This window comes from Oncorhynchus masou, chromosome 31, assembly GCF_036934945.1.
Source record: "Oncorhynchus masou masou isolate Uvic2021 chromosome 31, UVic_Omas_1.1, whole genome shotgun sequence".
In the NCBI taxonomy this organism is placed as follows: domain Eukaryota; kingdom Metazoa; phylum Chordata; class Actinopteri; order Salmoniformes; family Salmonidae; genus Oncorhynchus; species Oncorhynchus masou.
In genome coordinates, this window is record NC_088242.1 from 98,297,756 (window position 1) to 98,324,158 (window position 26,403).

Sequence of the window (26,403 nt, forward strand, 5' to 3'; positions counted from 1 at the left end):
GCGGTGGTGGTGGTAGCGGTGGCGGTGGTAGCGGTGGTGCGGTGGTGGCGGTGGCGGTGCCAACAGTGGCGGCGGTGGTGGTGGTGGTGGCGGCGGTGCCAGCGGTGGTGGTGGAGGTGGTGGCGGTGGTGGTGGTGGTGGTAGTGGTGGTGGTGGTGGTCGCGGCGGTTGCCAGTGGTGGTGGTGGTGGCGGTGGTGGCAGGCAGGTGGCAGTGGCGGCGGTGCGGTGTAGTGGTGGCAGCGGTGCCAGTGGTGGTGGTGGTGGCGTACCAGCAGTGGTAGTGGTAGTAGCGGTAGTAGCAGGTAGTAGCAGTAGTAGTGGTGGTAGCAGCAGTGCCAGCGTAGTAGTAGTAGCAGCGGTAGCCAGCGGTGGTGGTAGTAGGTAGCAGCGGTACCAGCGGTAGTAGTAGTAGCATCAGTAGTAGTAGCAGCAGTAGCAGTAGTAGTAGTAGTAGTAGCAGCAGTACCAGCAGTAGCAGTAGTAGTAGCAGCAGTACCAGCAGTAGTAGTAGTAGTAGCAGCATCAGTAGTAGTAGCAGCAGTAGCAGTAGTAGTAGTAGCAGCAGTAGCAGCAGTAGCAGCAGTAATAGTAGCAGTAGCAGTAGTAGCAGCAGTAGCAGTAGCAGTAGTAGTAGTAGCAGTAGCAGTAATACATGTATCAGCAGTAGTGTCAGTTGTTGATGTGTGCAGAGGGTCCCTGGTTCGAGCCTGGGCCGGGGCGAGGGGACGGACAAAGTTATACTGTTACAGAAGCAGTAGCAGCAGCGTCGCACGGAGCAGACCTTCTGCTTTCTCACAGGACATGTACATGTTTCCAGAATCCTTTTATCCTTATAGTGCACTACGCCGTAGGGAACAGGGTACCATTTGGTACAGGCCCGTTTACTGCACTGAACCCTTGATTCTCACAGAACATTTAGGGTGGGTTGCACCAACATGGTTTAAATATAAATCTAGGATTAGAACCAATCTAGATTTTTGTAAATCTATGTTTTACAATTAATCAGAGATGTGTTGGACCACTTAATTTTAAATCTGCATCAGTAAATTTAAAATGATTTAAAAGGTTTTAAACTATGATTAGTGATGTGTTGACACCAATATATGGCGGTATATCGTGAGTTGAAACGAAGTAGTTAGCCTACTTAACAAACGAGGCCACTAAAGTTGCTGTTCCTTGATTAAAATAATAACAATTTAAAGTTATGAATACTGTAACTCCATCGGTAAATGTTCTCATGGGTTGGTTGATTTGAAATAAAATCCGTTATTTACCAGTACTAGACAGACAACTCATTTGTTAGCTAACATTAGCTACTGTAGCTAGCTAGTTTTTTTTTAAACCAAGCTAGCTAGCATACAATATTATTTATTATTGTCATTACTTAACGTTATTTAGCCATGAATTATTTATCCGCTAACCACTTCATCATTACACGTCAAAGACGTTCAAATTTCTCCCATTGTGAAAAATAACTATTTGTCAGAGCTGATGTTAGTAAGGTAACTGTTGAATTTAGTAAGGTAACTGTTGAATTTAGTAACATAACTGTTGAATTTAGTAAGGTAACTGTTGAATTTAGTAACGTAACTGTTGAATTTAGTAAGGTAACTGTTGAATTTAGTAAGGTAACTGTTGAATTTAGTAACGTAACTGTTGAATTTAGTAAGGTAACTGTTGAATTTAGTAAGGTAACTGTTGAATTTAGTAAGGTAACTGTTGAATTTAGTAAGGTAACTGTTGAATTTAGTAAGGTAACTGTTGAATTTAGTAACGTAACTGTTGAATTTAGTAACTGTAACTGTTGAATTTAACTGTTGAATTTAGTAAGGTAACTGTTGAATTTAGTAAGGTAACTGTTGAATTTAGTAAGGTAACTGTTGAATTTAGTAAGGTAACTGTTGAATTTAGTAAGGTAACTGTTGAATTTAGTAAGGTAACTGTTGAATTTAGTAACGGTAACTGTTGAATTTAGTAACGTATCTGTTGAATTTAGTAACGTAACTGTTGAATTTAGTAAAGGTAACTGTTGAATTTAGTAACGTAAATGTTGAATTTAGTAACGTAACTGTTGAATTTAGTAACTGTTGTTGAATTTAGTAACGTAACTGTTGAATTTAGTAACGTAACTGTTGAATTTAGTAAGGTAACTGTTGAATTTAGTAAGGTAACTGTTAACTGTTGAATTTAGTAACGAATTGAATTTAGTAACGTAACTGTTGAATTTAGTAAAGTAACTGTTGAATTTAGTAACGTAAATGTTGAATTTAGTAAGGTAACTGTTGAATTTAGTAAGGTAACTGTTGAATTTAGTAACGTAACTGTTGAATTTAGTAACGTAAATGTTGAATTTAGTAACGTAACTGTTGAATTTAGTAACGTAACTGTTGAATTTAGTAACGTAACTGTTGAATTTAGTAAGGTAACTGTTGAATTTACATTTACATTTTACATTTAAGTCATTTAGCAGACGCTCTTATCCAGAGCGACTTACAAATAATTTAGTAACGTAAGTGTTGAATTTAGTAACGTAACTGTTGAATTTAGTAAGGTAACTGTTGAATTTAGTAAGGTAACTGTTGAATTTAGTAAGGTAACTGTTGAATTTAGTAACGTAACTGTTGAATTTAGTAAGGTAACTGTTGAATTTAGTAACGTAACTGTTGAATTTAGTAAGGTAACTGTTGAATTTAGTAAGGTAACTGTTGAATTTAACTGTTGAATTTAGTTGTTGAATTTAGTAACGTATCTGTTGAATTTAGTAACAAATCTGTTGAATTTAGTAACGTAACTGTTGAATTCAGTAAGGTAACTGTTGAATTTAGTAAGGTGACTGTTGAATTTAGTAACTGTTGAATTTAGTAAACTGTTGAATTTAGTAACGTAACTGTTGAATTTAGTAACGTAACTGTTGAATTTAGTAAGGTAACTGTTGAATTTAGTAAGGTAACGGTTGAATTTAGTAAGGTAACTGTTGAATTTAGTAACGTAACTGTTGAATTTAGTAAAGTAACTGTTGAATTTAGTAACGTAAATGTTGAATTTAGTAACGTAACTGTTGAATTTAGTAAGGTAACTGTTGAATTTAGTAACGTAACTGTTGAATTTACATTTACATTTTACATTTAAGTCATTTAGCAGACGCTAACTGTGTTGAATTTAGTAACGTGTTGAATGTAGTAAGGTAACTGTTGAATTTAGTAAGGTAACTGTTGAATTTAATTTAGTAAGGTAACTGTTGAATTTAGTAAGGTAACTGTTGAATTTAGTAAGTAACTGTTGAATTTAGTAACGTAACTGTTGAATTTAGTAAGTAACTGTTGAATTTAGTAAGTAACTGTTGAATTTAGTAAGGTAACTGTTGAATTTAGTAAGGTAACTGTTGAATTTAGTAAGGTAACTGTTGAATTTAAGTAACTGTTGAATTTAGTAAGGTAACTGTTGAATTTAGTAACGTAACTGTTGAATTTAGTAATGTAACTGTTGAATTTAGTAAGGTAACTGTTGAATTTAGTAACTGTTGAATTTAGTAACGTAACTGTTGAATTTAGTAACGTAACTGTTGAATTTAGTAACGTAACTGTTGAATTTAGTAACGTAACTGTTGAATTTAGTAACTGTTGAATTTAGTAAGGTAACTGTTGAATTTAGTAAGGTAACTGTTGAATTTAGTAAGGTAACTGTTGAATTTAGTAAGGTAACTGTTGAATTTAGTAACGTAACTGTTGAATTTAGTAACGTAACTGTTGAATTTAGTAACGTAACTGTTGAATTTAGTAACATAACTGTTGAATTTAGTAACGTAACTGTTGAATTTAGTAACGTAACTGTTGAATTTAGTAACGTAACTGTTGAATTTAGTAAGGTAACTGTTGAATTTAGTAAGGTAACTGTTGAATTTAGTAAGGTAACTGTTGAATTTAGTAACGTAACTGTTGATTTTAGTAACGTAACTGTTGAATTTAGTAACGTAACTGTTGAATTTAGTAACGTAACGGTTGAATTTAGTAAGGTAACGGTTGAATTTAGTAACGTGTTGAATTTAGTAACGTAACTGTTGAATTTAGTAAGGTAACTGTTGAATTTAGTAAGGTAACTGTTGAATTTAAGGTAACTGTTGAATTTAGTAAGGTAACTGTTGAATTTAGTAAGGTAACTGTTGAATTTAGTAACGTAACTGTTGAATTTAGTAACGTAACTGTTGAATTTAGTAAGGTAACTGTTGAATTTAGTAACGTAACTGTTGAATTTAGTAAGGTAACTGTTGAATTTAGTAAGGTAACTGTTGAATTTAGTAAGGTAACTGTTGAATTTAGTAAGGTAACTGTTGAATTTAGTAACGTAACTGTTGAATTTAGTAACGTAACTGTTGAATTTAGTAACGTAACTGTTGAATTTAGTAACGTAACTGTTGAATTTAGTAACGTAACTGTTGAATTTAGTAACGTAACTGTTGAATTTAGTAACGTAACTGTTGAATTTAGTAACGTAACTGTTACTGGAGGATAAAAAGACAGACGACACCACTGTCAAAAAGAAGGAAGACACACCTGGGCCATTTTCTGTGACAAATGTAATGGATCGACAAGGATTAAAGAGACGAGGGACACAAATCGGATGAAAGCGTGATGCAAAAAAACATAAAAGCGAAAGCCAAAAAGGATGTGTCAGAGGAGAGACGGGGGATATTTCAGAACGGAGCCGGAGGGGGGGCCTCCGGCCAATGGAATTGATCCCCTCTCTCTCCCAGAAGATATGTGAGATGACGAAATTTAGATTAGAGGAAGGATTTAATTGAACTAGGATTCATTTACATGTGGTGCAACAAGATTAATAGATAAACCTTGATTTAACCCAGTTTAAGAGAGAGAGAGGTAGACAGAGAGAGCGAGGTAGAGGGAGAGAGAGGTAGAGGGAGAGAGAGGTAGAGGGAGAGTGAGGTAGAGAGGGAGAGAGTTGGAGAGAGTTAGAGAGAAAGAGAGAGAGAGAGAGAGAGAGGTAGAGAGGGAGAGAGAGGTAGAGAGAGGGAGAGAGAGGAGAGAGGGAATGAGAGAGAGAGAGTGAGGTAGAGGTAGAGAGAGAGGTGGAGAGGGAGAGAGAGAGAGAGAGAGAGAGAGAGAGAGAGGTAGAGAGAGGGAGAGGAGGTGCTGGTGTTGGTGGTGCGGGAGATAACACCCAAGATAATACCCCAGAAAGCATTAGCGGACACTGCAAGGCTGTGTTTGACCACGGGTGACAGGCCAGCAACATGCCACTGTGGTAATTTACCTCTGCTGAGCTCATGCTGATGATTCTGACCAGCATGCCGAGCCGCAGGTCGGCAATTCAGGCAAGCCGATAGCTTCAGTATGGTGGACGCATCATCCTGAATGTGGAGAACTCACCTTCTCCAGAGTCTTTCTGAGTGAAGCCTTGTCTTTCCCCAGACGGGCCAGCAAGTTCTCCAGCTCTGCCCGCTCTCCCTCCATCTTCTTCAACCTCCCCTGGAGCTCCTCCCTGTCCTTCTGCTGTAGCGTAGAGCTCTCCTGGGCAGCGAGCTCTGCAGACTCCTGCCTTTGCTTCACGGTCTGTATGAGAACAGTTAAAACTTCAACATTTCAGAGTGTCCCTCTGTGTCATTATCAACATGTGTTCCTCTATGTCATTATCAACATGTGTTCCTCTATGTCATTATCAACATGTGTTCCTCTATGTCATTATCAGCATGTGTTCCTCTATGTCATTATCAACATGTGTTCCTCTACATGTGTCCCTCTATGTCATTATCAATATGTGTTCTATCTGTGTCATTATCAGCATGTGTTCCCCTGTGTCATTATCAATATGTGTTCCTCTGTGTCATTATCAACATGTGTCCCTCTGTGTCATTATCAACATGTGTTCCTCTGTGTCATTATCAACATGTGTTCCTCTATGTCATTATCAACATGTGTCCCTCTGTGTCATTATCAACATGTCCTCTATTATCAACATGTATTATCAACATGTGTTCCTCTATGTCATTATCAACATGTGTTCCTCTATGTCATTATCAGCATGTGTCCCTCTATGTCATTATCAGCATGTGTCCCTCTGTGTCATTATCAGCATGTGTTCCTCTATGTCATTATCAACATGTGTTCCTCTATGTCATTATCAGCATGTGTCCCTCTATGTCATTATCAACATGTGTTCATTATTATCAACATGTGTTCCTCTATGTCATTATCAGCATGTGTCCTCTGTGTCATTATCAACATGTGTTCCTCTATGTCATTATCAACATGTGTTCCTCTATGTCATTATCAACATGTGTTCCTCTATGTCATTATCAACATGTGTTCCTCTATGTCATTCCTTCAGTGTCATTATCAACATGTCCTCTATGGTGTTCCTCTATGTCATTATCCATGTGTTCCTCTATGTCATTATCACTTCCTTCATTATCAGCATCCTCTGGTCATTATCAACATGTGTTCCTCTGTGTCATTATCAACATGTGTTCCTCTGTGTCATTATCAATATGTGTTTCTCAATATGTGACTTCCTTCAGAGTCCTCTGGCCTCAGCCCCCCCCCCCACTTCCTTCAGGTAGCCACTTTCCTTCAGAGTCCTCTGGCCTCTAGCCCCCCCCCCACTTCCTTCAGCGTCCTCAGGCCACTAACCCCCCCCACTTCCTTCAGTCCTCAGGCCACTAGCCCCCCCCCCTCACTTCCTTCAGCGTCCTCTGGCCACAAGCCCCCTCCCCATGTCCTTCAGGTAGACTGGCTACTAACCACCCCCCTCATGTCCTTCAGGTAGACTGGCTACTAACCCCCCTTACCTTCTTCAGAGTCCTGGTCTGTTTCTCCAGCTCTGAGGCCCGTAGGTCAGTGTCCTCCTGTGTCCTCTGGAGGCTCTGGATCCTCTCAGTCAGGGCATGGTTCTGTCTCTTACTGTTAGACAGGGCTTCACGCATCTTATCAACACGCTCCTATAGGAACACACACACACACTGTTAGACAGGGCTTCACACAGCTCATCAACACGCTCCTATAGGAACACACACACACACTGTTAGACAGGGCTTCACACAGCTCATCAACACGCTCCTATAGGAACACACACATACTGTTAGACAGGGCTTCACGCAGCTTATCAATATGCTCCTATAGGAACACACACACACACACACACACACACTGTTAGACAGGGCTTCACGCAGCGTATCAACACGCTCCTATAGGAAAACACACACACACACACTGTTAGACAGGGCTTCACGCAGCTCATCAATACGCTCCTATAGGAACACACACACGCACACTCACACTGTTAGACAGGGCTTCACGCAGCTTATCAATATGCTCCTATAGGAACACACACACACACACACACTGTTAGACAGGGCTTCACGCAGCTCATCAATACGCTCCTATAGGAACACACACACACTGTTAGACAGGGCTTCACGCAGCTCATCAATACGCTCCTACAGGAACACACACACACACTGTTAGACAGGGCTTCAAACAGCTCATCAACACGCTCCTATAGGAACACACACACACACACACACACATACTGTTAGACAGCGTCTCACGCAGCTTATCAACGCGCTCCTATAGGAACACACACATACTGTTAGACAGGGCTTCAGGCAGTATATCCAGCCAGTTTAACTACATTCCAGAGACGTTCCAAAACTCCAGGATTCCTAGTGATGCTAACTCCTTCCTCGTGCTGCTAACTCCTTAGTGCTGCTAACTCCTTCCTAGTGCTGCTAACTCCTTAGTGCGGCTAATTCCTTCCTAGTGCTGCTAACTCCTTAGTGCCGCTAACTCCTTCCTAGTGATGCTAACTCCTTAGTGCCGCTAACTCCTTCCTAGTGATGCTAACTCCTTAGTGCCGCTAACTCCTTCCTAGTGCCGCTAACTCCTTAGTGCCGCTAACTCCTTCCTAGTGCCGCTAACTCCTTCCTAGTGCCGCTAACTCCTTCCTAGTGCCGCTAACTCCTTCCTAGTGCCGCTAACTCCTTCCTAGTGCCGCTAACTCCTTCCTAGTGATGCTAACTCCTTAGTGCCGCTAACTCCTTCCTAGTGCCGCTAACTCCTTCCTAGTGATGCTAACTCCTTAGTGCCGCTAACTCCTTCCTAGTGATGCTAACTCCTTCCTAGTGCTGCTAACTCCTTCCTAGTGCTGCTAACTCCTTAGTGCCGCTAACTCCTTCCTAGTGCTGCTAACTCCTTAGTGCCGCTAAATCCTTCCTGGTGCCGCTAACTCCTTCCTAGTGCCGCTAACTCCTTCCTAGTGCCGCTAACTCCTTCCTAGTGCCGCTAACTCCTTGGTGCCGCTAACTCCTTCCTATTGCTGCCAACTCCTTCCTAGTGCCGCTAACTACTTCCTAGTGCCGCTAACTCCTTAGTGCCGCTAACTCCTTCCTAGTGCAGCCAACTCCTTCCTAGTGCAGCCAACTCCTTCCTAGTGCAGCCAACTCCTTCCTAGTGCAGCCAACTCCTTCCTAGTGCAGCCAACTCCTTCCTAGTGCAGCCAACTCCTTCCTAGTGCAGCCAACTCCTTCCTAGTGCAGCCAACTCCTTCCTAGTGCAGCCAACACCTTCTTAGTGCTGCCAACTCCTTCCCAGTGCTGCTAACTCCTTAGTGCTGCTCACTCCTTCCTAGTGCCGCTCACTCCTTCCGAGTGCCGCTCACTCCTTAGTGATGCTAACTCCTTCCTAGTGCCGCTCACTCCTTCCTGGTGCCGCTAACTCCTTCCTGGTGCCGCTCACTCCTTCCTAGTGCCGCTAACTACTTCCTAGTGCCGCTCACTCCTTAGTGATGCTAACTCCTTCCTAGTGCCGCTCACTCCTTCCTGGTGCCGCTCACTCCTTCCTAGTGCCGCTAACTCCTTCCTAGTGCCGCTCACTCCTTCCTAGTGCCGCTCACTCCTTCCTAGTGCCGCTCACTCCTTCCTAGTGCCGCTCACTCCTTCCTAGTGCCGCTCACTCCTTCCTGGTGCAGCTCACTCCATCCTAGTGCCGCTTACTCCTTCCTAGTGCCGCTAACTCCTTCCTAGTGCCGCTCACTCCTTAGTGATGCTAACTCCTTCCTAGTGCCGCTCACTCCTTCCTGGTGCCGCTAACTCCTTCCTGGTGCCGCTCACTCCTTCCTAGTGCCGCTAACTCCTTCCTAGTGCCGCTAACTCCTTCCTAGTGCCGCTCACTCCTTCCTAGTGCCGCTCACTCCATCCTAGTGCAGCTAACTCCTTCCTAGTGCCGCTAACTCCTTCCTAGTGCCGGTAACTCCTTCCTAGTGTCGCTCACTCCTTCCTAGCGATGCTAACTCCTTCCTAGTGCCGCTAACTCCTTCCTAGTGCCGCTCACTCCTTCCTAGTGCCGCTCACTCCTTCCTAGTGCCGCTCACTCCTTCCTGGTGCCGCTAACTCCTTCCTAGTGCCGCTCACTCCTTCCTAGTGCCGCTCACTCCATCCTAGTGCCGCTCACTCCTTCCTAGTGCCGCTAACTCCTTCCTAGTGCCGCTAACTCCTCCCTAGTGTCGCTCACTCCTCCCTGGTGCCGCTCACTCCTTCCTGGTGCCGCTAACTCCTCCCTGGTGCCGCTAACTCCTTCCTGGTGCCGCTAACTCCTTCCTGGTGCCGCTAACTCCTTCCTGGTGCCGCTCACTCCTTCCTGGTGCCGCTCACTCCTTCCTGGTGCCGCTAACTCCTTCCTAGTGCCGCTCACTCCTTAGTGATGCTAACTCCTTCCTAGTGCCGCTCACTCCTTAGTGATGCTAACTCCTTCCTGGTGCCGCTAACTCCTTCCTGGTGCCGCTCACTCCTTCCTAGTGCCGCTAACTCCTTCCTAGTGCCGCTCACTCTTTCCTAGTGCCGCTCACTCCTTCCTGGTGCCGCTCACTCCTTCCTGGTGCCGCTCACTCCTTCCTAGTGCCGCTCACTCCATTCTAGTGCCGCTCACTCCATCCTAGTGCCGCTCACTCCATCCTAGTGCCGCTCACTCCTTCCTAGTGCCGCTCACTCCTTCCTAGTGCCGCTAACTCCTTCCTGGTGCCGCTCACTCCTTCCTGGTGCCGCTCACTCCTTCCTGGTGCCGCTAACTCCTTCCTGGTGCCGCTAACTCCTTCCTGGTGCCGCTAACTCCTTCCTGGTGCCGCTAACTCCTTCCTGGTGCCGCTAACTCCTTCCTGGTGCCGCTAACTCCTTCCTAGTGCCGCTAACTCCTTCCTGGTGCCGCTAACTCCTTCCTGGTGCCGCTAACTCCTTCCTGGTGCCGCTAACTCCTTCCTGGTGCCGCTAACTCCTTCCTGGTGCCGCTAACTCCTTCCTAGTGCCGCTAACTCCTTCCTGGTGCCGCTAACTCCTTCCTGGTGCCGCTAACTCCTTCCTGGTGCCGCTAACTCCTTCCTGGTGCCGCTAACTCCTTCCTGGTGCCGCTAACTCCTTCCTGGTGCCGCTAACTCCTTCCTGGTGCCGCTAACTCCTTCCTGGTGCCGCTAACTCCTTCCTGGTGCCGCTAACTCCTTCCTGGTGCCGCTAACTCCTTCCTAGTGCCGCTAACTCCTTCCTGGTGCCGCTAACTCCTTCCTGGTGCCGCTAACTCCTTCCTGGTGCCGCTAACTCCTTCCTGGTGCCGCTAACTCCTTCCTGGTGCCGCTAACTCCTTCCTAGTGCCGCTAACTCCTTCCTAGTGCCGCTAACTCCTTCCTAGTGCCGCTAACTCCTTCCTAGTAATGCTAACTCCTTGCAAATCCCAGAAATCCTGAAAACCAGGGAATTTGTGGAAAGTTTCAGTATTCAGTTAAATAAAGGTAAATAAATAATAATACATTTTTGCAACCCGATGCTCAACCCGATGATCAACCTTCCGGTTACTAGTCCAACGCTCTAACAACTAGGCCACCCTGCCGCCTCTACACTCTAACCACTAGGCCACCCTGCCGCCTCTGACCACTAGGCCACCCTGCCGCCTCCGACCACTAGGCCACCCTGCCGCCTCCGACCACTAGGCCACCCTGCCGCCTCCGACCACTAGGCCACCCTGCCGCCTCCGACCACTAGGCCACCCTGCCGCCTCCGACCACTAGGCCACCCTGCCGCCTCCAACCACTAGGCCACCCTGCCGCCTCCGACCACTAGGCTACCCTGCCGCCTCTACACTCTAACCACTAGGCTACCCTGCCGCCTCCGACCACTAGGCCACCCTGCCGCCTCCAACCACTAGGCCACCCTGCCGCCTCCAACCACTAGGCTACCCTGCCGCCTCTACACTCTAACCACTAGGCTACTCTGCCGCCTCTACACTCTAACCACTAGGCTACCCTGCCGCCTCTACACTCTAACCACTAGGCTACCCTGCCGCCTCTACACTCTAACCACTAGGCTACCCTGCCGCCTCTACACTCTAACCACTAGGCTACCCTGCCGCCACTACACTCTAACCACTAGGCTACCCTGCCGCCTCTACACTCTAACCACTAGGCTACCCTGCCGCCTCTACACTCTAACCACTAGGCTACCCTGCCGCCACTACACTCTAACCACTAGGCTACCCTGCCGCCTCTACACTCTAACCACTAGGCTACCCTGCCGCCTCTACACTCTAACCACTAGGCTACCCTGCCGCCCGATGCTCAACATTAGTTGGGAATGATCCTGTATGTGGTGAAGAATTGGTTAGTTGAATGGTAGATGCATGTGGATGGGAACGTCTCAATTCAATCCAATCACTTGTTCATGATACACAGTACCAATCCAAACGTTTGGACACACCTACTCATTCAAGGGGCATTTCTTTATTTAAAAAAAACAACTATTTTCTACATTGTAGAATAATAGTGAAGACATCAAAACTATGAAATAACACATATGGGAATCATGTAGTAACCCCAAAACAGTGTTAAACAAATCAAAATATAGTTTAGATTTTTTTTTAAGTAGCCACCCTTTGCCTTGATGACAGCTTTTAGTTGTGCCTAAGAACAGCCCTTAGCCGTGGTATATTTGGCCCGGGACCTTATTGCTTAAATATATACAGTATATACTCATATCCTTTGCCTATAACACCTATATTTAATGTATGTAGTTCTGTCCTTGGGTTGTTCTTGTCTAATAATGTTCTGTATTTTGTTTCCTGTTTTGTGTGGAGCCCCAGGAAGAGTAGTTGCTGATTTAGCAACATCTAATGTGGATCCTAATAAAATACCAAATACCAAATACTATAAAATTTTAAAAACAAACAAAACTAAGTTTTAAGAAAGAATAGACATTGGTCTGAAGCTGAAAAAGAAAATAAATTCACATGAGCACCTAGTTAAGCTGCAGCTGGCCCAGAACAGAGCAGCACGTCTTGCTCTTCATTGTAATCAGAGGGCTGATATGTCTTACTGTGTTGTGAAAAGGTAATGTAATGGGATAATGTCTCACTGTGTTGTGAAAAGGTAATGTAATGGGATAATGTTTTTCTGTGGTGTGGAAAGGTAATGTAATGGGATAATGTCTCACTGTGGTGTGAAAAGGTAATGTAACAGGATAATGCCTCACTGTGGTGTGAAAAGGTAATGTAATGGGATAATGTCTCACTGTGGTGTGAAAAGGTAATGTAATGGGATAATGTCTTACTGTGGAGTGGAAAGGTAAAGTAAAAATTGACTATGTAATTACACAATGTAACTGGCTAGATGACTACAGGGGAGATTACAGAATGTAACTGGCTAGATGACTACAGTGGAGACTACACAATGTAACTGGCTAGATGACTACAGGGGAGATTACAGAATGTAACTGGCTAGATGACTACAGTGGAAACTACACAATGTAACTAGCTAGATGACTACAGGAGCGCAAAATATGAATGAGCTGTTCTCAATGGAAGGGTTCTGGAACATTCTCTCTTGTCAAGACGAGGTGTGACCGTGAGTACACCATAGTCATCCACCTCGGTGGAAACGTCTTGGAACTCACGAAGGGGACAGCCTTTTGTGCATCAGACGAGAGCTGATTTGGAAGGAGTCATCCAAATGTTTCCCGGGGCAACGGTGATCTGCTCTGACGTCACACAGTGGGAGGAGTTGGATTTTTTCAGTGGGATGAGGACATCAACAATCCCTTAGAGATGGCCCAGTGGGAGGAGGAAACCAACAAGCCCATAGATATGGTTCACTGGGAGGAGGACATCAACAAGCACTTAAGAGATGGTCCAGTGGGAGGAGGAAACCAACAAGCACTTAAGAGATGGTCCAGTGGGAGGAGGGCATCAACAAGCACTTAGAGATGGCCCAGTGGGAGGAGGGCATCAACAAGCACTTAAGAGATGGTCCAGTGGGAGGAGGGCATCAGCAAGCACTTAAGAGATGGTCCAGTGGGAGGAGGACATCAACAAGCACTTAAGAGATGGCCCAGTGGGAGGAGGGCATCAACAAGCACTTAAGAGATGGCCCAGTGGGAGGAGGGCATCAACAAGCACTTAAGAGATGGCCCAGTGGGAGGAGGGCATCAACAAGCACTTAAGAGATGGTCCAGTGGGAGGAGGGCATCAACAAGCACTTAGAGATGGCCCAGTGGGAGGAGGGCATCAACAAGCACTTAACAGATGGTCCAGTGGGAGGAGGGCATCAACAAGCACTTAAGAGATGGCCCAGTGGGAGGAGGGCATCAGCAAGCACTTAAGAGATGGTCCAGTGGGAGGAGGACATCAACAAGCACTTAAGAGATGGTCCAGTGGGAGGAGGGCATCAACAAGCACTTAAGAGATGGCCCAGTGGGAGGAGGGCATCAACAAGCACTTAAGAGATGGCCCAGTGGGAGGAGGGCATCAACAAGCACTTAAGAGATGGTCCAGTGGGAGGAGGGCATCAGCAAGCACTTAAGAGATGGTCCAGTGGGAGGAGGGCATCAGCAAGCACTTAAGAGATGGTCCAGTGGGAGGAGGGCATCAGCAAGCACTTAAGAGATGGTCCAGTGGGAGGAGGGCATCAACAAGCACTTAAGAGATGGCCCAGTGGGAGGAAGGCATCAACAAGCACTTAAGAGATGGCCCTGTGGGAGGAAGGCATCAACAAGCACTTAAGAGATGGCCCAGCGCTCTGTCAACCAGCTGTTGTTTCCATTTCAGGCTCATGTCCACAATCTGCCAGTCTGCCATAAATCACTGTGTCAAAGCTTGAGGATGAGTTGTTTGAATCAGCTGTGTAGCGTTTCCTTTTCTTTTCACTGCATGCTGCTGCAGACGGCAACCTGGTCTCACAGCAACCTGGTCTCACAGCAACCTGGTCTCACAGCAACCTGGTCTCACAGCAACCTGGTCTCACAGCAACCTGGTCTCACAGCAACCTGGTCTCACAGCAACCTGGTCTCACAGCAACCTGGTCTCACAGCAACCTGGTCTCACAGCAACCTGGTCTCATAGCAACCTGGTCTCAGAATTGTGTACTATTCTGTACATAGATCAAAAACACTCAATTTAGTATGATATGTTATGTTTCGTATGGCATGTATTAATTTCTACATGTCAATCACCCAGTTTGCATGATATGTTATGAATTGCAATTAGTAAACAATGTTATGAATTTGCATTAACATACGATATATTACGAAATCCAATTTGTTGCAACTAACATTAGCTAGGTTTCTAACGCTAATGTCAGCTAGGTAGCTAACGTTAGCTAGGCTAGGGGTTAGGGTTGGGAGTGAAGTTAAAGGGTTAGGTTTAGGAGTTATGTTAAGGTTAGGGCTAGGGGAAGGGTTAGCTAACATGCTAAGTCATTAAAAAGTAATAAGTCGTTGAAACATTGGTAATGCTAAGTTGTCCATGATGAGATTCAAAAACTCAACCTTTGGGTTTCTAGACATTTGCGTTATACACCCATTCATCCACACTGAACAACCACTCTCGTTTTTGCCTTAAAATAAAATGTTCCTATTTCTGAAGTGAATCTCTATTTGTAATGTAAATTGCATGTTATAGTAGGGTCCAGATTATTGTTTGTTGTTGATTAGGCTTGTTTTTGATAAACTTACCTTGATTGTTCGTTGTTCAGTATCAGGGAACACAAAAGACAAAATTAAGCTCTAAAAACACCTAAATATGTACTTTTAGAAACAGACACTCTCAGTATAGTGACGTAGGTCAAGGACATTCGCTAGTTTATTTGTGCTCATTTGTTGGTGCTCCAACAAGCACGCTAAAGTTAGCTACGTAACGTTAACTAGTTAGCTACCTAGCTAATCAAAAATATATGTTTGCATTTAACGATTAACCTCAGCTTGAATAACAACATATAGCTAGCTATATACAGACACTTGGGTTTTGTTCCATACACTTCTTATGACTGGCAGCATGGTGCAACCAACCTATTGTTAGATCTCTGCGTTTCGGCAAAAAAAGCATTGTCAAAAATGCTACAAAATGCTAGCTCATCATTGGTTCTTAACGGACAGAAATTAGAATGTGCGAATGATAAAATAGAAATGTCATAAAAACTACGAACTTAAGTCAATACTGTATATATAAAAAAAATGTCAGTCCAATGGTCACTTATTAATCCGACGTCTAGGATTTGAGCTAAATTGGCACCGAGCAATATATTGCTAACGACCCTGCTGAAAAAAGAAAAAAAACTTTTCAGTTTGAGGCTTTTTATTGGCTGACAGAAACCTGAGCAAAAAAAAACCCGATTTATACAGAGTTGCAGTGTTTTTGTTTGCACAGCATACTTGAAGCAGCAGCCCTCAACCTCGGTCTTTAAGGCTCTCCTGAGGAACTCTGGGAAAATTAATGAGCTCATCGCACCATTTAGGGTTACCGAGTCCCAAATAGCACCATTTGGCACTACTTTTCACCAGAACCCAATGGGGCTATATAGGACAAAGGGTATCAATTGGGACGAAGCCCCTGATTCTTCAGGTCCTTAAGGGCAGCAAAGGTACATACAATAAAAACTGAAAAAGGTTCCATACTGTAACTGAACTGTAAATCAAACAGCATTAATGGAGGTTTTAAGATCATTTCATTTTATTTTCATGAAGTTTCAAATAGAAACGCCTCGTGTTAAGTTGGAAAACATATACGTAATGTGTATACACTGTGAGGGTTTTTTAAAACCCTGTTCCAGGAATATTCATTTAGAGTTAAAATCACTCATTTAAAAGAGGACATCTCCACCATGCACAGACTATACCTGCAGGTGGGTGGGGTTTGGTGACAGACATTGCATCCCAAATGGCACTGAATATTTAGTGCACTACTATATAGGAGATAGGGTGCAGGACCCAGGCCCTGGTCAATGCATTATATAGGACCTCAAAGCCAGTTCCACTGTGGGTTTCCCCATTGTTTCCCTGTAACCAGGGACGGACTTAGACCTGCAATTAATTACCAGGTAGGTAAGAGTTGAACAATGGTATAGTAGGGTGCCATGTGGGACTCAAACTGTCCCTACCTGCATGAGCCTTCGGTCCTGGTCTGAGACGGTGAGAGCCATCTGCAGCTGGGTGGTCTGCTCCTGCATGGCTCCTACAGTGGCACTACTGTCATTGAGAGAGGTGGACAACCTCTGGAGCTGCTCTCTCAGCTGGCCCTCCTGGATAGAGGGAAGGGGGGATGGGTGGGTGGATGGAGGGAGGGGGTGGAGGGAGCGAGGGAGGGATGGGTGGATGGAGGGAGGGATGGGTGGAGGGAGGGAGGAATGGGTGGATGGAGGGAGGGAGGGGTGGAGGGAGGGAAGGAGGGAGGGAGGGGTGGAGGAGGGAGGGAGGGGAGGGGGAGGGGTGGGTGGGTGGGTGGGTGGATGGAGGGAGGGAGGGATGGGTGGAGGGACGGAGGGAGGGAGGGAGGGAGGGAGGGATGGGTGGGTGGGTGGGTGGGTGGATGGAGGGAGGGGTGGAGGGAGGGAGGGATGGGTGGATGGAGGGAGGGAGGGTTGGAGGGAGGGAGGGTTGGAGGGAGGGAGGGAGGGTTGGAGGGAGGGAGGGAGGGAGGGAGGGAAGGAAGGAGGGAGGGAGGGAGGGAGGGAGGGAGGGAGGGAGGGAGGGATGGGTGGGTGGATGGAGGGAGGGAGGGAGGGATGGGTGGAGGGAGGGAGGGATTGGTTGGTGGGTGGATTAATTTATGAACGAACAAGGATAACACAACAAAGTAAATTGCTTATTTCCACAGTGCTGCTTTTCCTGCAGTCAAATGACCAAAGCGCCCTCTAGTGGTCTCATGGGTGGAATGTTATTACAATTTTTAACACATAATTAAATCCGGTGTTTCTATGTCAAAATATTTTGTTATATTTCAGTCTTCTGTGATCCTGTCTTCTGTACTATATCTGACATGGTATAGGTGTCTTCTTTTAAGCCCATAACCATGTGTGTGAGGTGGATACTTTGGTTTCAAAATAGATTTGTTTGAGGACTACCAAGAAACACTGTGTGACCCTGATATAACCCACTGCAGTAACATGTTATAATGCTCCTTAAAGGGGACATTAACAGAAGCAGAACATATGCCCAGTCCAGTACAGCCCAGTCCAGTACAGTACATATCTGGAGCTCAGCCCAGTACAGTACAGTACAGTACATACCTGGAGCTCAGCCCAGTCCAGTACAGTACATATCTGGAGCTCAGCCCAGTACAGTCCAGTACAGTACATACCTGGAGCTCAGCCCAGGCCAGTACAGTACATAACTGGAGCTCAGCCCAGTCCAGTACAGTACATACATGGAGCTCAGCCCAGGCCAGTACAGTACATAACATACGTGGAGCTCAGCCCAGTCCAGTACATAACATACCTGGAGCTCAGCCCAGTCCAGTACAGTACAGTACATACCTGGAGCTCAGCCCAGTACAGTACAGTACATACCTGGAGCTCAGCCCAGTCCAGTACAGTACATATCTGGAGCTCAGCCCAGTCCAGTACAGTACATACGTGGAGCTCAGCCCAGTCCAGTACAGTACATACCTGGAGCTCAGCCCAGTCCAGTACAGTACAGTACATACCTGGAGCTCAGCCCAGGCCAGTACATATCTGGAGCTCAGCCCAGTCCAGTACAGTACATACCTGGAGCTCAGCCCAGTCCAGTACAGTACATACCTGGAGCTCAGCCCAGTCCAGTACAGTACATACCTGGAGCTCAGCCCAGTACAGTACAGTACATACCTGGAGCTCAGCCCAGGCCAGTACATTACAGTACATACCTGGAGCTCAGCCCAGTCCAGTACAGTACATACCTGGAGCTCAGCCCAGGCCAGGGCCGTAGCCAGCCGCTCCTCGTTCAACCTCAGCCCAGCCGCCCGGTCCTCAGTCACCCCCAGCTCTCTTCTCAGCTCTGCTAGCCTTTTCATTGGATTTATTTGACAATTAAAAAAAAAAAACACAATTCAACAACCCATTTGGATAACAATGCATTTCAAATGATTGAACATAACAAACAACAAAAAACATCTAATGTAGATTTCCCCCTAAATAGACAGACCCAAAAATGCTATATTTTTCATTTGATGGCCATATAAACAATTAGTAATAATAGTGGATAGTTTTAGAAAGTTCTGGAACTCAACTTTCTGATGGAAATAGTGATACACTGCTGAGATGTACTCACGTTTGAGGACATAAGCTCGAGTACATCGTACAATAATATTATGAAAATATGAAATATCATATATGATGTAGTTCCTATTTAACAAAAGTACGGGGGGGAAAAGGGCTTCGAAATAACTAAAAATGCTTTATAAATATAGTAACAATCAAAACAACTTTTTATAAAAATGTACCTTTCTTTATACATGTAAAATAAATATGAACAAACTTAAAATAAAATAAATTAAAATAAATATGAATAAACTTAAAATAAAATAAATTAAAATAAATATGAACAAACTTAGTGACAGTCTGATATTGACACCATTTCATATAACTGATGACAGGGACCTTTCTGCTAAATGTGCTCTGAGAGACGCAGAAACACCATTCAAATGTGTGCAGGACTCGTCCGTCTTTGACCAAAACAAAGTGGTCTTGTTTCAAATCTACATTTTTTTTTTTTTTTTTAATTGACTTTTTGTTTTTCATGTTGAGAGCTCTAAATCCATCCGAGAACATCACAGTGAGATGAAACTACTATTGTTGCATTTGCTCAGCCCAGTCAAAACTGTTCGCTGCTCTGGCCCCCCAATGGTGGAACAAACTCCCTCACGACGCCAAGACAGCGGAGTCAATCACCACCTTCCGGAGACACCTGAAACCCCACCTCTTCAAGGAATACCTAGGATAGGATAAAGCAATCCTTCTCACCCCCCCCCTTAAATGATTTAGATGCACTATTGTAAAGTGGCTGTTCCACTGATGTCAGAGGGTGAATTCACCAATTTGTAAGTCGCTCTGGATAAGAGCGTCTGCTAAATGACTTAAATGAAATGTTAAAAATGCTTGACTCTCTCGTTTCACAGGCACATGGCAATCCTTCCATTGTCTGGATAGGCCAGAAAATGTGACATCGTCGCTTCCTATGCAAATTAACGATTTCCTGTGTCTGTGTGAATGTCTGTTTTTTTTTTAGGGTGTGTAAAGCAATTGATGTTGCGCCGTTCACAGAGCGTGTTGGACACAGAAATATCAATCGGAACTGATTCAGAACCGCTCAAAGTCCCCTGACGATTTCACTGACTATTTCTGACTTAGTAAGGGATTTTTTATTTCCATCGTGGTCCTCTTGTTTTGGCTGACAGGATAAGGCCTCCCTGCGATAATAACTATCACAATAATAATATAAACACCAGATTATAAATACAGGAAACCAATCACCTCTCGCCCAGGGCTGCCACCTCTCCTTCCAGTTCGGCTGCCCTCCGCTGTGCCCGTTCCAGCTCTCCCTCTAGGGTCCTCTGGGTGAGCTCCAGACGCGATGCCCGGCTTTCCGCTGTCTCCAGGGCCTCCTTCAGCCTCCGACGCTCCCCCTCACAGCGAGCCTCCCCGGCCCGGGAAAGATCCAGCTTCTCCTGGAACTCAGTCAGTTAGTCAGCCAGCCAGCCAATCAGTCAGTCAGTCAGTCAGTCAGTCAGTCAGTCAGCCAGTCAGCCAGTCAGCCAGTCAGCCAGCCAGTCAGCCAGTCAGCCAATCAGTCAGTCAGTCAGTCAGCCAGCCAATCAGTCAGTCAGTCAGTCAGTCAGTCAGTTAGTCAGCCAGACAGCCAATCAGTCAGTCAGTCAGCCAGCCAGCCAGCCAATCAGCCAGGCAGCCAGCCAGCCAGCCAGTCAGTCAGTCAGCCAGCCAATCAGTCAATCAGTCAGTCAACACTCAGTCAGTCAGTCAGTCAACACTCAGTCAGTCAGTCAGTCAACACTCACTCAGTCAGTCAGTCAACACTCACTCAGTCAGTCAGTCAGTCAACACTCACTCAGTCAGTCAGTCAACACTCAGTCAGTCAGTCAGTCAGTCACTCAGTCAGTCAGTCAGTCAGTCAACACTCAGTCAGTCAGTCAGTCAACACTCAGTCAGTCAGTCAGTCAGTCAGTCAACACTCAGTCAGTCAGTCAGTCAGTCAGTCAACACTCAGTCAGTCAGTCAGTCAGTCAGTCAGTCAGTCAACACTCACTCAGTCAGTCAGTCAATCAGTCAACACTCACTCAGTCAGTCAGTCAACACTCACTCAGTCAGTCAGTCAACACTCACTCAGTCAGTCCGTCAACACTCACTCAGTCAGTCCGTCAACACTCACTCAGTCAGTCCGTCAACACTCACTCAGTCAGTCCGTCAACACTCAGTCAGTCCGTCAACACTCACTCAGTCAGTCCGTCAACACTCACTCAGTCAGTCCGTCAACACTCACTCAGTCAGTCCGTCAACACTCACTCAGTCAGTCCGTCAACACTCACTCAGTCAGTCAGTCAACACTCACTCAGTCAGTCCGTCAACACTCAGTCAGTCCGTCAACACTCAGTCAGTCCGTCAACACTCACTCAGTCAGTCAACACTCAGTCAGTCCGTCAACACTCAGTCAGTCCGTCAACACTCAGTCAGTCCGTCAACACTCAGTCAGTCCGTCAACACTCAGTCAGTCCGTCAACACTCAGTCAGTCCGTCAACACTCAGTCAGTCCGTCAACACTCAGTCAGTTTAGTCAGTCAATAGTCTGTCAGTCCATCAGTCAGCCATTCAATCAAATCACAAATTCAGCCAATCAATCAATGAACTGTAATATTTGTCACGTTGTGTCCCCAGACCTCCATCCCTGCTCCGTCAACATGAAACAGCGTAAGGTTGGATGACTTTCAGCCAGGGTAGTTAACGGTACCTGCAGTGTCCTACTATTAGCTTCAGAGGTCTGCAGACTGGTCTTGAGTTTAACTACTTCCTCTGCCAGGCTCTTCCTGTCCCTGTCCCCTCGCCGTGTCACTTCCTCCTGCAGGGAGAGGGAGGACTGAGCCCCGTACAGCTGCTCAGACACCTCTCTCTTCCCTGGACAACACACAGACATATAGATCTGAGCCCCGTACAGCCTCTCTCTTCCCTGGACAACAGACAGAGAGATTCGAGGCCCATACAGGCTTTCCCTTCCCTGGACAACAGACAGAGAGATTCGAGGCCCATACAGGCTTTCCCTTCCCTGGACAACAGACAGAGAGATTCGAGGCCCATACAGGCTTTCCCTTCCCTGGACAATAGACAGAGACGACCCACTACACAATACAACTAAAGTCTCCTTTTTACAATATCTGAGCATCTATTTAGATACTCCCATGCCATTGGTTTGCTCATTTGATTTCAGTTTGTATTGACTGCTATGTGTGGATGGAAATATACTTCAACTTGAACTGAAAAACAGTACTATTCAGTCCTCAAAATGTGCACCGTATCATGCCTTGCTCTCTCACCCTCCTCCAGGCCCTTCAGGGCTTTGGTCAACTGTTGCAGCCTAGTGCTTGACTTGTCCTGGCTGGTCTGTAGCTCGGCCACCTGCCAGGTTAGACTGGTCACTTGGGACTTGGCTTCATCCTGCAGGGGATAGGAACCGACCGTCAGTCACTCATAACGACATGATCACGACGTGGATTCAAAAACAGCCGTCAACACTCAGTCATTCTATGAAAGCATTTACAGAAAGTTATTTATGCGATGATTTGACTGTTTTATGCGGAAACGATTGGGTCAAATTTGCATAATGTGCAGGGATTTGTTGATTTAGCTGTAAATAAATAGAAAAAACAATTGCGATCGCGGAATCGTGGAGGGACAGGACAATAATCTACCAGTACTGAGGACATCTTCTGTGTTTAGCTCCTGCTTTAAAAGTACTGAGTGTTACAGTACCCTGTGTCTCTTGGTGTCTTTGAGTTCCTGGTGGAAGTCCCTGAGGGCTCTCTGCACAGCGTCCACATCCAGCTCCCCCTCATCACTACAGGATGGGAAGGACACAGGACCTCCCGGGGATGTGCTGGTTTCACCTATTACATTTAGAGATGCACGCCAACTCACTGAGACACTGATTTATTTTATTGTTTTTTTTTACATTTTTATTCTATGTCCTTATCAGTCATTACAAAGAGTGGCAGTCCGTTCTACGGCATTAGTGAGTGATCATCATACCCTTCACAGGTGAGCGACTTCTCCAGGGGGAGGGGCTTCTTCCTCTGGACCCAGGGGTCTGTGAGCGTCCTATCCCGAGGGTTCGTCTCAGGGCAGAGGTCAGCCCGACCAGCCTGTGCTCCAGCTCTCTGCGTTGGGCTTCCCCGTGTCCTAGCTGCTCCTCCAGCCCCTGAGCACGGCCCTCTGCTAGGCTAACACGCAGGGTGAGCTCCCTTACCTGGGGAAAGGTTGGGAACCACGAGGGCTCTGTGGTTAGCATTGGTGGTCACACAACAAAGTGTTGCAATGTGGTTTGTCAGAGACCAGTTGCTGTGGGTTGATAGGCGAGACCAGAGAACTACTATAGATCAGAGAACTACTATAGATCAGAGAACTAGCATAGACCAGAGAACTAGTATAGATCAGATAACTAGTATAGATCAGACACCTAGTATAGACCAGAGAACTAGTATAGACCAGAGAACTAGTATAGACCAGAGAACTAGTATAGACCAGAGAACTAGCATAGACCAGAGAACTAGTATAGATCAGAGAGCTAGTGTAGACCAGAGAACTAGTGTAGACCAGAGAACTAGTATAGACCAGAGAACTAGTATAGACCAGAGAACTAGTATAGACCAGAGAATGAGCATAGACCAGAGAACGAGCATAGACCAGAGAACTAGTATAGACCAGAGAACTAGTATAGACCAGAGAACTGGTATAGACCAGAGAACTAGTATAGATCAGAGAACTACTATAGATCAGAGAACTACTATAGATCAGAGAACTAGTATAGACCAGAGAACTTGCCAAACGTGTGGATAGGTATGTCATATTTCATTGAAAGTAACAAAACAGACACTTGCCAATAAACCCAACGACGGCGAGTTCATGGATACCATCGTAGTGAGGAATATAACGTGTTTAGAGTGGGGGGGAAACCCCTCTGCACATGTGCAGATACTTGGCTAATGCGGTTGTTCTTCATCTGTGTATCTACCAGCTATCTAGGATACAACCGCCACTATAGTTAGCATGATGGCTAAGTGTGACATGTATTCCTATGGGAAATGCTAACTCACCGTGCTAGTAATACGTTTCTTTACCTGAGTAGACTGCTCCTCTAGTGCCACCACTAATTTTGAGGTCTCTTCGCAGTGGAGGAGGAGACTCTGTTGAAGCCCCGCCTCTCTCTCCGCCAGCACTTCCCCCATCTGACGCTCCACGTCCTCCAGCTCCACAATACGACGCTGCAGCCCGGAAGCCTGATGGAGAGATACAGGAAATAGAGAGAAGAGAGGGGCATTATGGGAAGGATTTTAAGACATTTTCTAAATGCACTTCAAATACCTTTTATAACGACAAATGAAAAGCTGAAAAAAACTGAAATAAGTCAATAAGTATTCAACCAAGTTCTCATGGCAAGCCTAAATAATAGTATTTAAACCTCTTGAAACTCTGGGGGCAGTATTTCATTTGTGGATGAAAAACGTTCCCGTTTTAAACAAGATATTTTGTCACAAAAAGATGCTCGACTATGCATATAATTGATAGCTTTGGAAAGAAAACACTCTGACGTTTCCAGAACTGCAAAGATATTGTCTGTGAGTGCCCCAGAACAGGAGCTACTGGCAAAACCAAGATGAAACTGCAACCAGGAAATGAGCAGGATTTTTGAGGCTCTGTTTTCCATTGTCTCCTTATATGGCTGTGAATGCGAGAGGAATGAGCCTGCCCTATCTATCGTTTCCCCAAGGTGTCTGCAGCATTGTGACGTATTTGTAGGCATAACATTGGAAGATTGACCATAAGAGACTACATTTGCCAGGTGTCCGCCCGGTGTCCTCCGTCGAAATTGGTGCGTCATTTTCAGCTGCTGGTATTTTTCCATGGGATTCTGAGACGAAAGCAGGCTTCCACAAACAGCATATCAATGAAGAGATATGTGAAAAAACACCTTGAGGATTGATTCTAAACAACGTTTGCCATGTTTCGGTCGATATTATGGAGTTAATTTGGAAAACGTTTGACGTTTTGGTGACTGAATTTTCGGTTTGTTTCGGTAGCCAAATGTGATGTACAAAACGGCGCGATTTCTCCTACACAAAGATTCTTTCAGGAAAAACTGAACATTTGCTATGTAACTGAGAGTCTCCTCATTGAAAACATCCAAAGTTCTTCAAAGGTAAATGATTTTATTTATTTGGTTATCTGGTTTTTGTGAAAATGTTGCGTGCTAAATGCTACGCAAAATGCTAAGCTAGCTTGCAATACTCTTACACAAATGCTTGATTTGCTATGGTTCAAAAGCATATTTTGAAAATCTGAGATGACAGTGTTGTTAAGAAAAGGCTAAGCTTGAGAGCAGGCATATTATTTTCATTTCATTTGCGATTTTCAGAAATCGTTAACGTTGCGTTATGCTAATGAGCCTGAGGCTGTATTCACGATCCCGGATACGGGATGGGTAGTATCAAGAAGTTTTAACATTATATTTGAATGAACGACTACCTTATCTCTATAAACCACACATACAGATAATTGTAAGGTCCCTTATTCGAGCAGTCAATTTTAAACACATATTTCAACCATAAAGACCTGGGAGGTTTTTCAAGTCCTTGCAAAGAACACCTAATGCTAAAAAAATAAATAAAGCAGACATTGAAAATCCTTCTGAGCATGGTGAAATGAGAAATTACACTTTGGATGGTGTATCAAGTCACTACAAATACACAGGAGTCCTTCCTAACTCAGTTGCCGGAGAGGAAGGAAACTGCTCAGAGTGACTTTAAAACAGTTACATAGTTTGAAGTCGGCCCTTCTCCTTGTTCGGCGGTCGACGTCACTGGCTTTCTAGTCACCACCGATCCATGTTTCATTTTCGTTTGGTTTTGTCGGTATCACACCTGGTTTCAATTCCCATATCATGTTCCTTATTTAACCCTCTGGCATACATTTCTGTTATGTCCGTGATTGTTGGTGTCTTAGTGGTTGTTGTAGGAGTTAGTTTGCATGTATTTTCCTATTTGGAATATTGCTTGAATTTTTTGTGACTATACTCAGTTGTGTTGCTCAAACCTGTGTCCTGCGCCTGACTCTGCTACATCTCTGCACCCAATCGCTGACAATAGCTGTGATAGGAGAAAACTGAGGATGAATCAACAACATTGTAGTTACTCCACAATACTAACCTAAAAGTCAGAGTGAAAAGAAGGAGGCCTGTACAGAATAATAAATATTCCAAAAGGCAATAAGTAAAAATTATCCTAAATTGTGTTTGGGGCAAATCCAATACATCACATTACCGAGTACCACTCTCCAAATTTTCAAGCATAGTGGTGGCTGCATCATGTTATGGGTATGCTTGTAATCATTAAGACCCGGGGAGTTTTTTCAGGATAAAAATGAGACAGAATGGAGATAAGTACAGGCAACATCCCAGAGGAAAACCTGGTTCAGTCTGCTTTCCACCAGACACTGGGAGATTAATTTATCTTTCAGCAGGACAATAACCTAAAACACAAAGCCAAATCTACACTGGAGTTGCCTAACACTACTACTACTTGACTTTTTCCTCAACTTGTTATGATTAAATAGATTGATGAGGAAAACAATCTATACCAATCATCACCGCATTCTATACCAATCATCACCGCATTCTATACCAATCATCACCGCATTCTATACCAATCATCACCGCATTCTATACCAATCATCACCACATTCTATACCAATCACCGCAATCTATATCAATCACCGCAATCTATACCAATCACCGCAATCTATACCAATCACCGCAATCTATACCAATCATCACCGCATTCTATACCAATCATCACCGCATTCTATACCAATCATCACCGCATTCTATACCAATC

At 45.0% G+C, this 26,403-nt stretch overlaps 1 protein-coding gene across 1 annotated transcript in view; it reads right to left on the bottom strand.

The window, feature by feature from the left end:
• The window catches only part of crocc2 (ciliary rootlet coiled-coil, rootletin family member 2), a 105,023-nt gene that overhangs the window by 10,531 nt on the left and 68,089 nt on the right, over nucleotides 1-26,403 (bottom strand). Inside the window, exons 17-26 of the mRNA XM_064953054.1 lie at nucleotides 23,632-23,790; nucleotides 22,544-22,760; nucleotides 22,268-22,401; nucleotides 21,832-21,952; nucleotides 21,252-21,415; nucleotides 19,763-19,956; nucleotides 18,190-18,295; nucleotides 16,415-16,555; nucleotides 6,804-6,953; nucleotides 5,386-5,568 (exon numbers count right to left, since the gene is read on the bottom strand). Of these exons, the coding sequence (XP_064809126.1) occupies nucleotides 5,386-5,568; nucleotides 6,804-6,953; nucleotides 16,415-16,555; nucleotides 18,190-18,295; nucleotides 19,763-19,956; nucleotides 21,252-21,415; nucleotides 21,832-21,952; nucleotides 22,268-22,401; nucleotides 22,544-22,760; nucleotides 23,632-23,790 (1,569 nt within the window). The remainder of the gene's footprint in view (nucleotides 1-5,385; nucleotides 5,569-6,803; nucleotides 6,954-16,414; nucleotides 16,556-18,189; nucleotides 18,296-19,762; nucleotides 19,957-21,251; nucleotides 21,416-21,831; nucleotides 21,953-22,267; nucleotides 22,402-22,543; nucleotides 22,761-23,631; nucleotides 23,791-26,403) is intronic.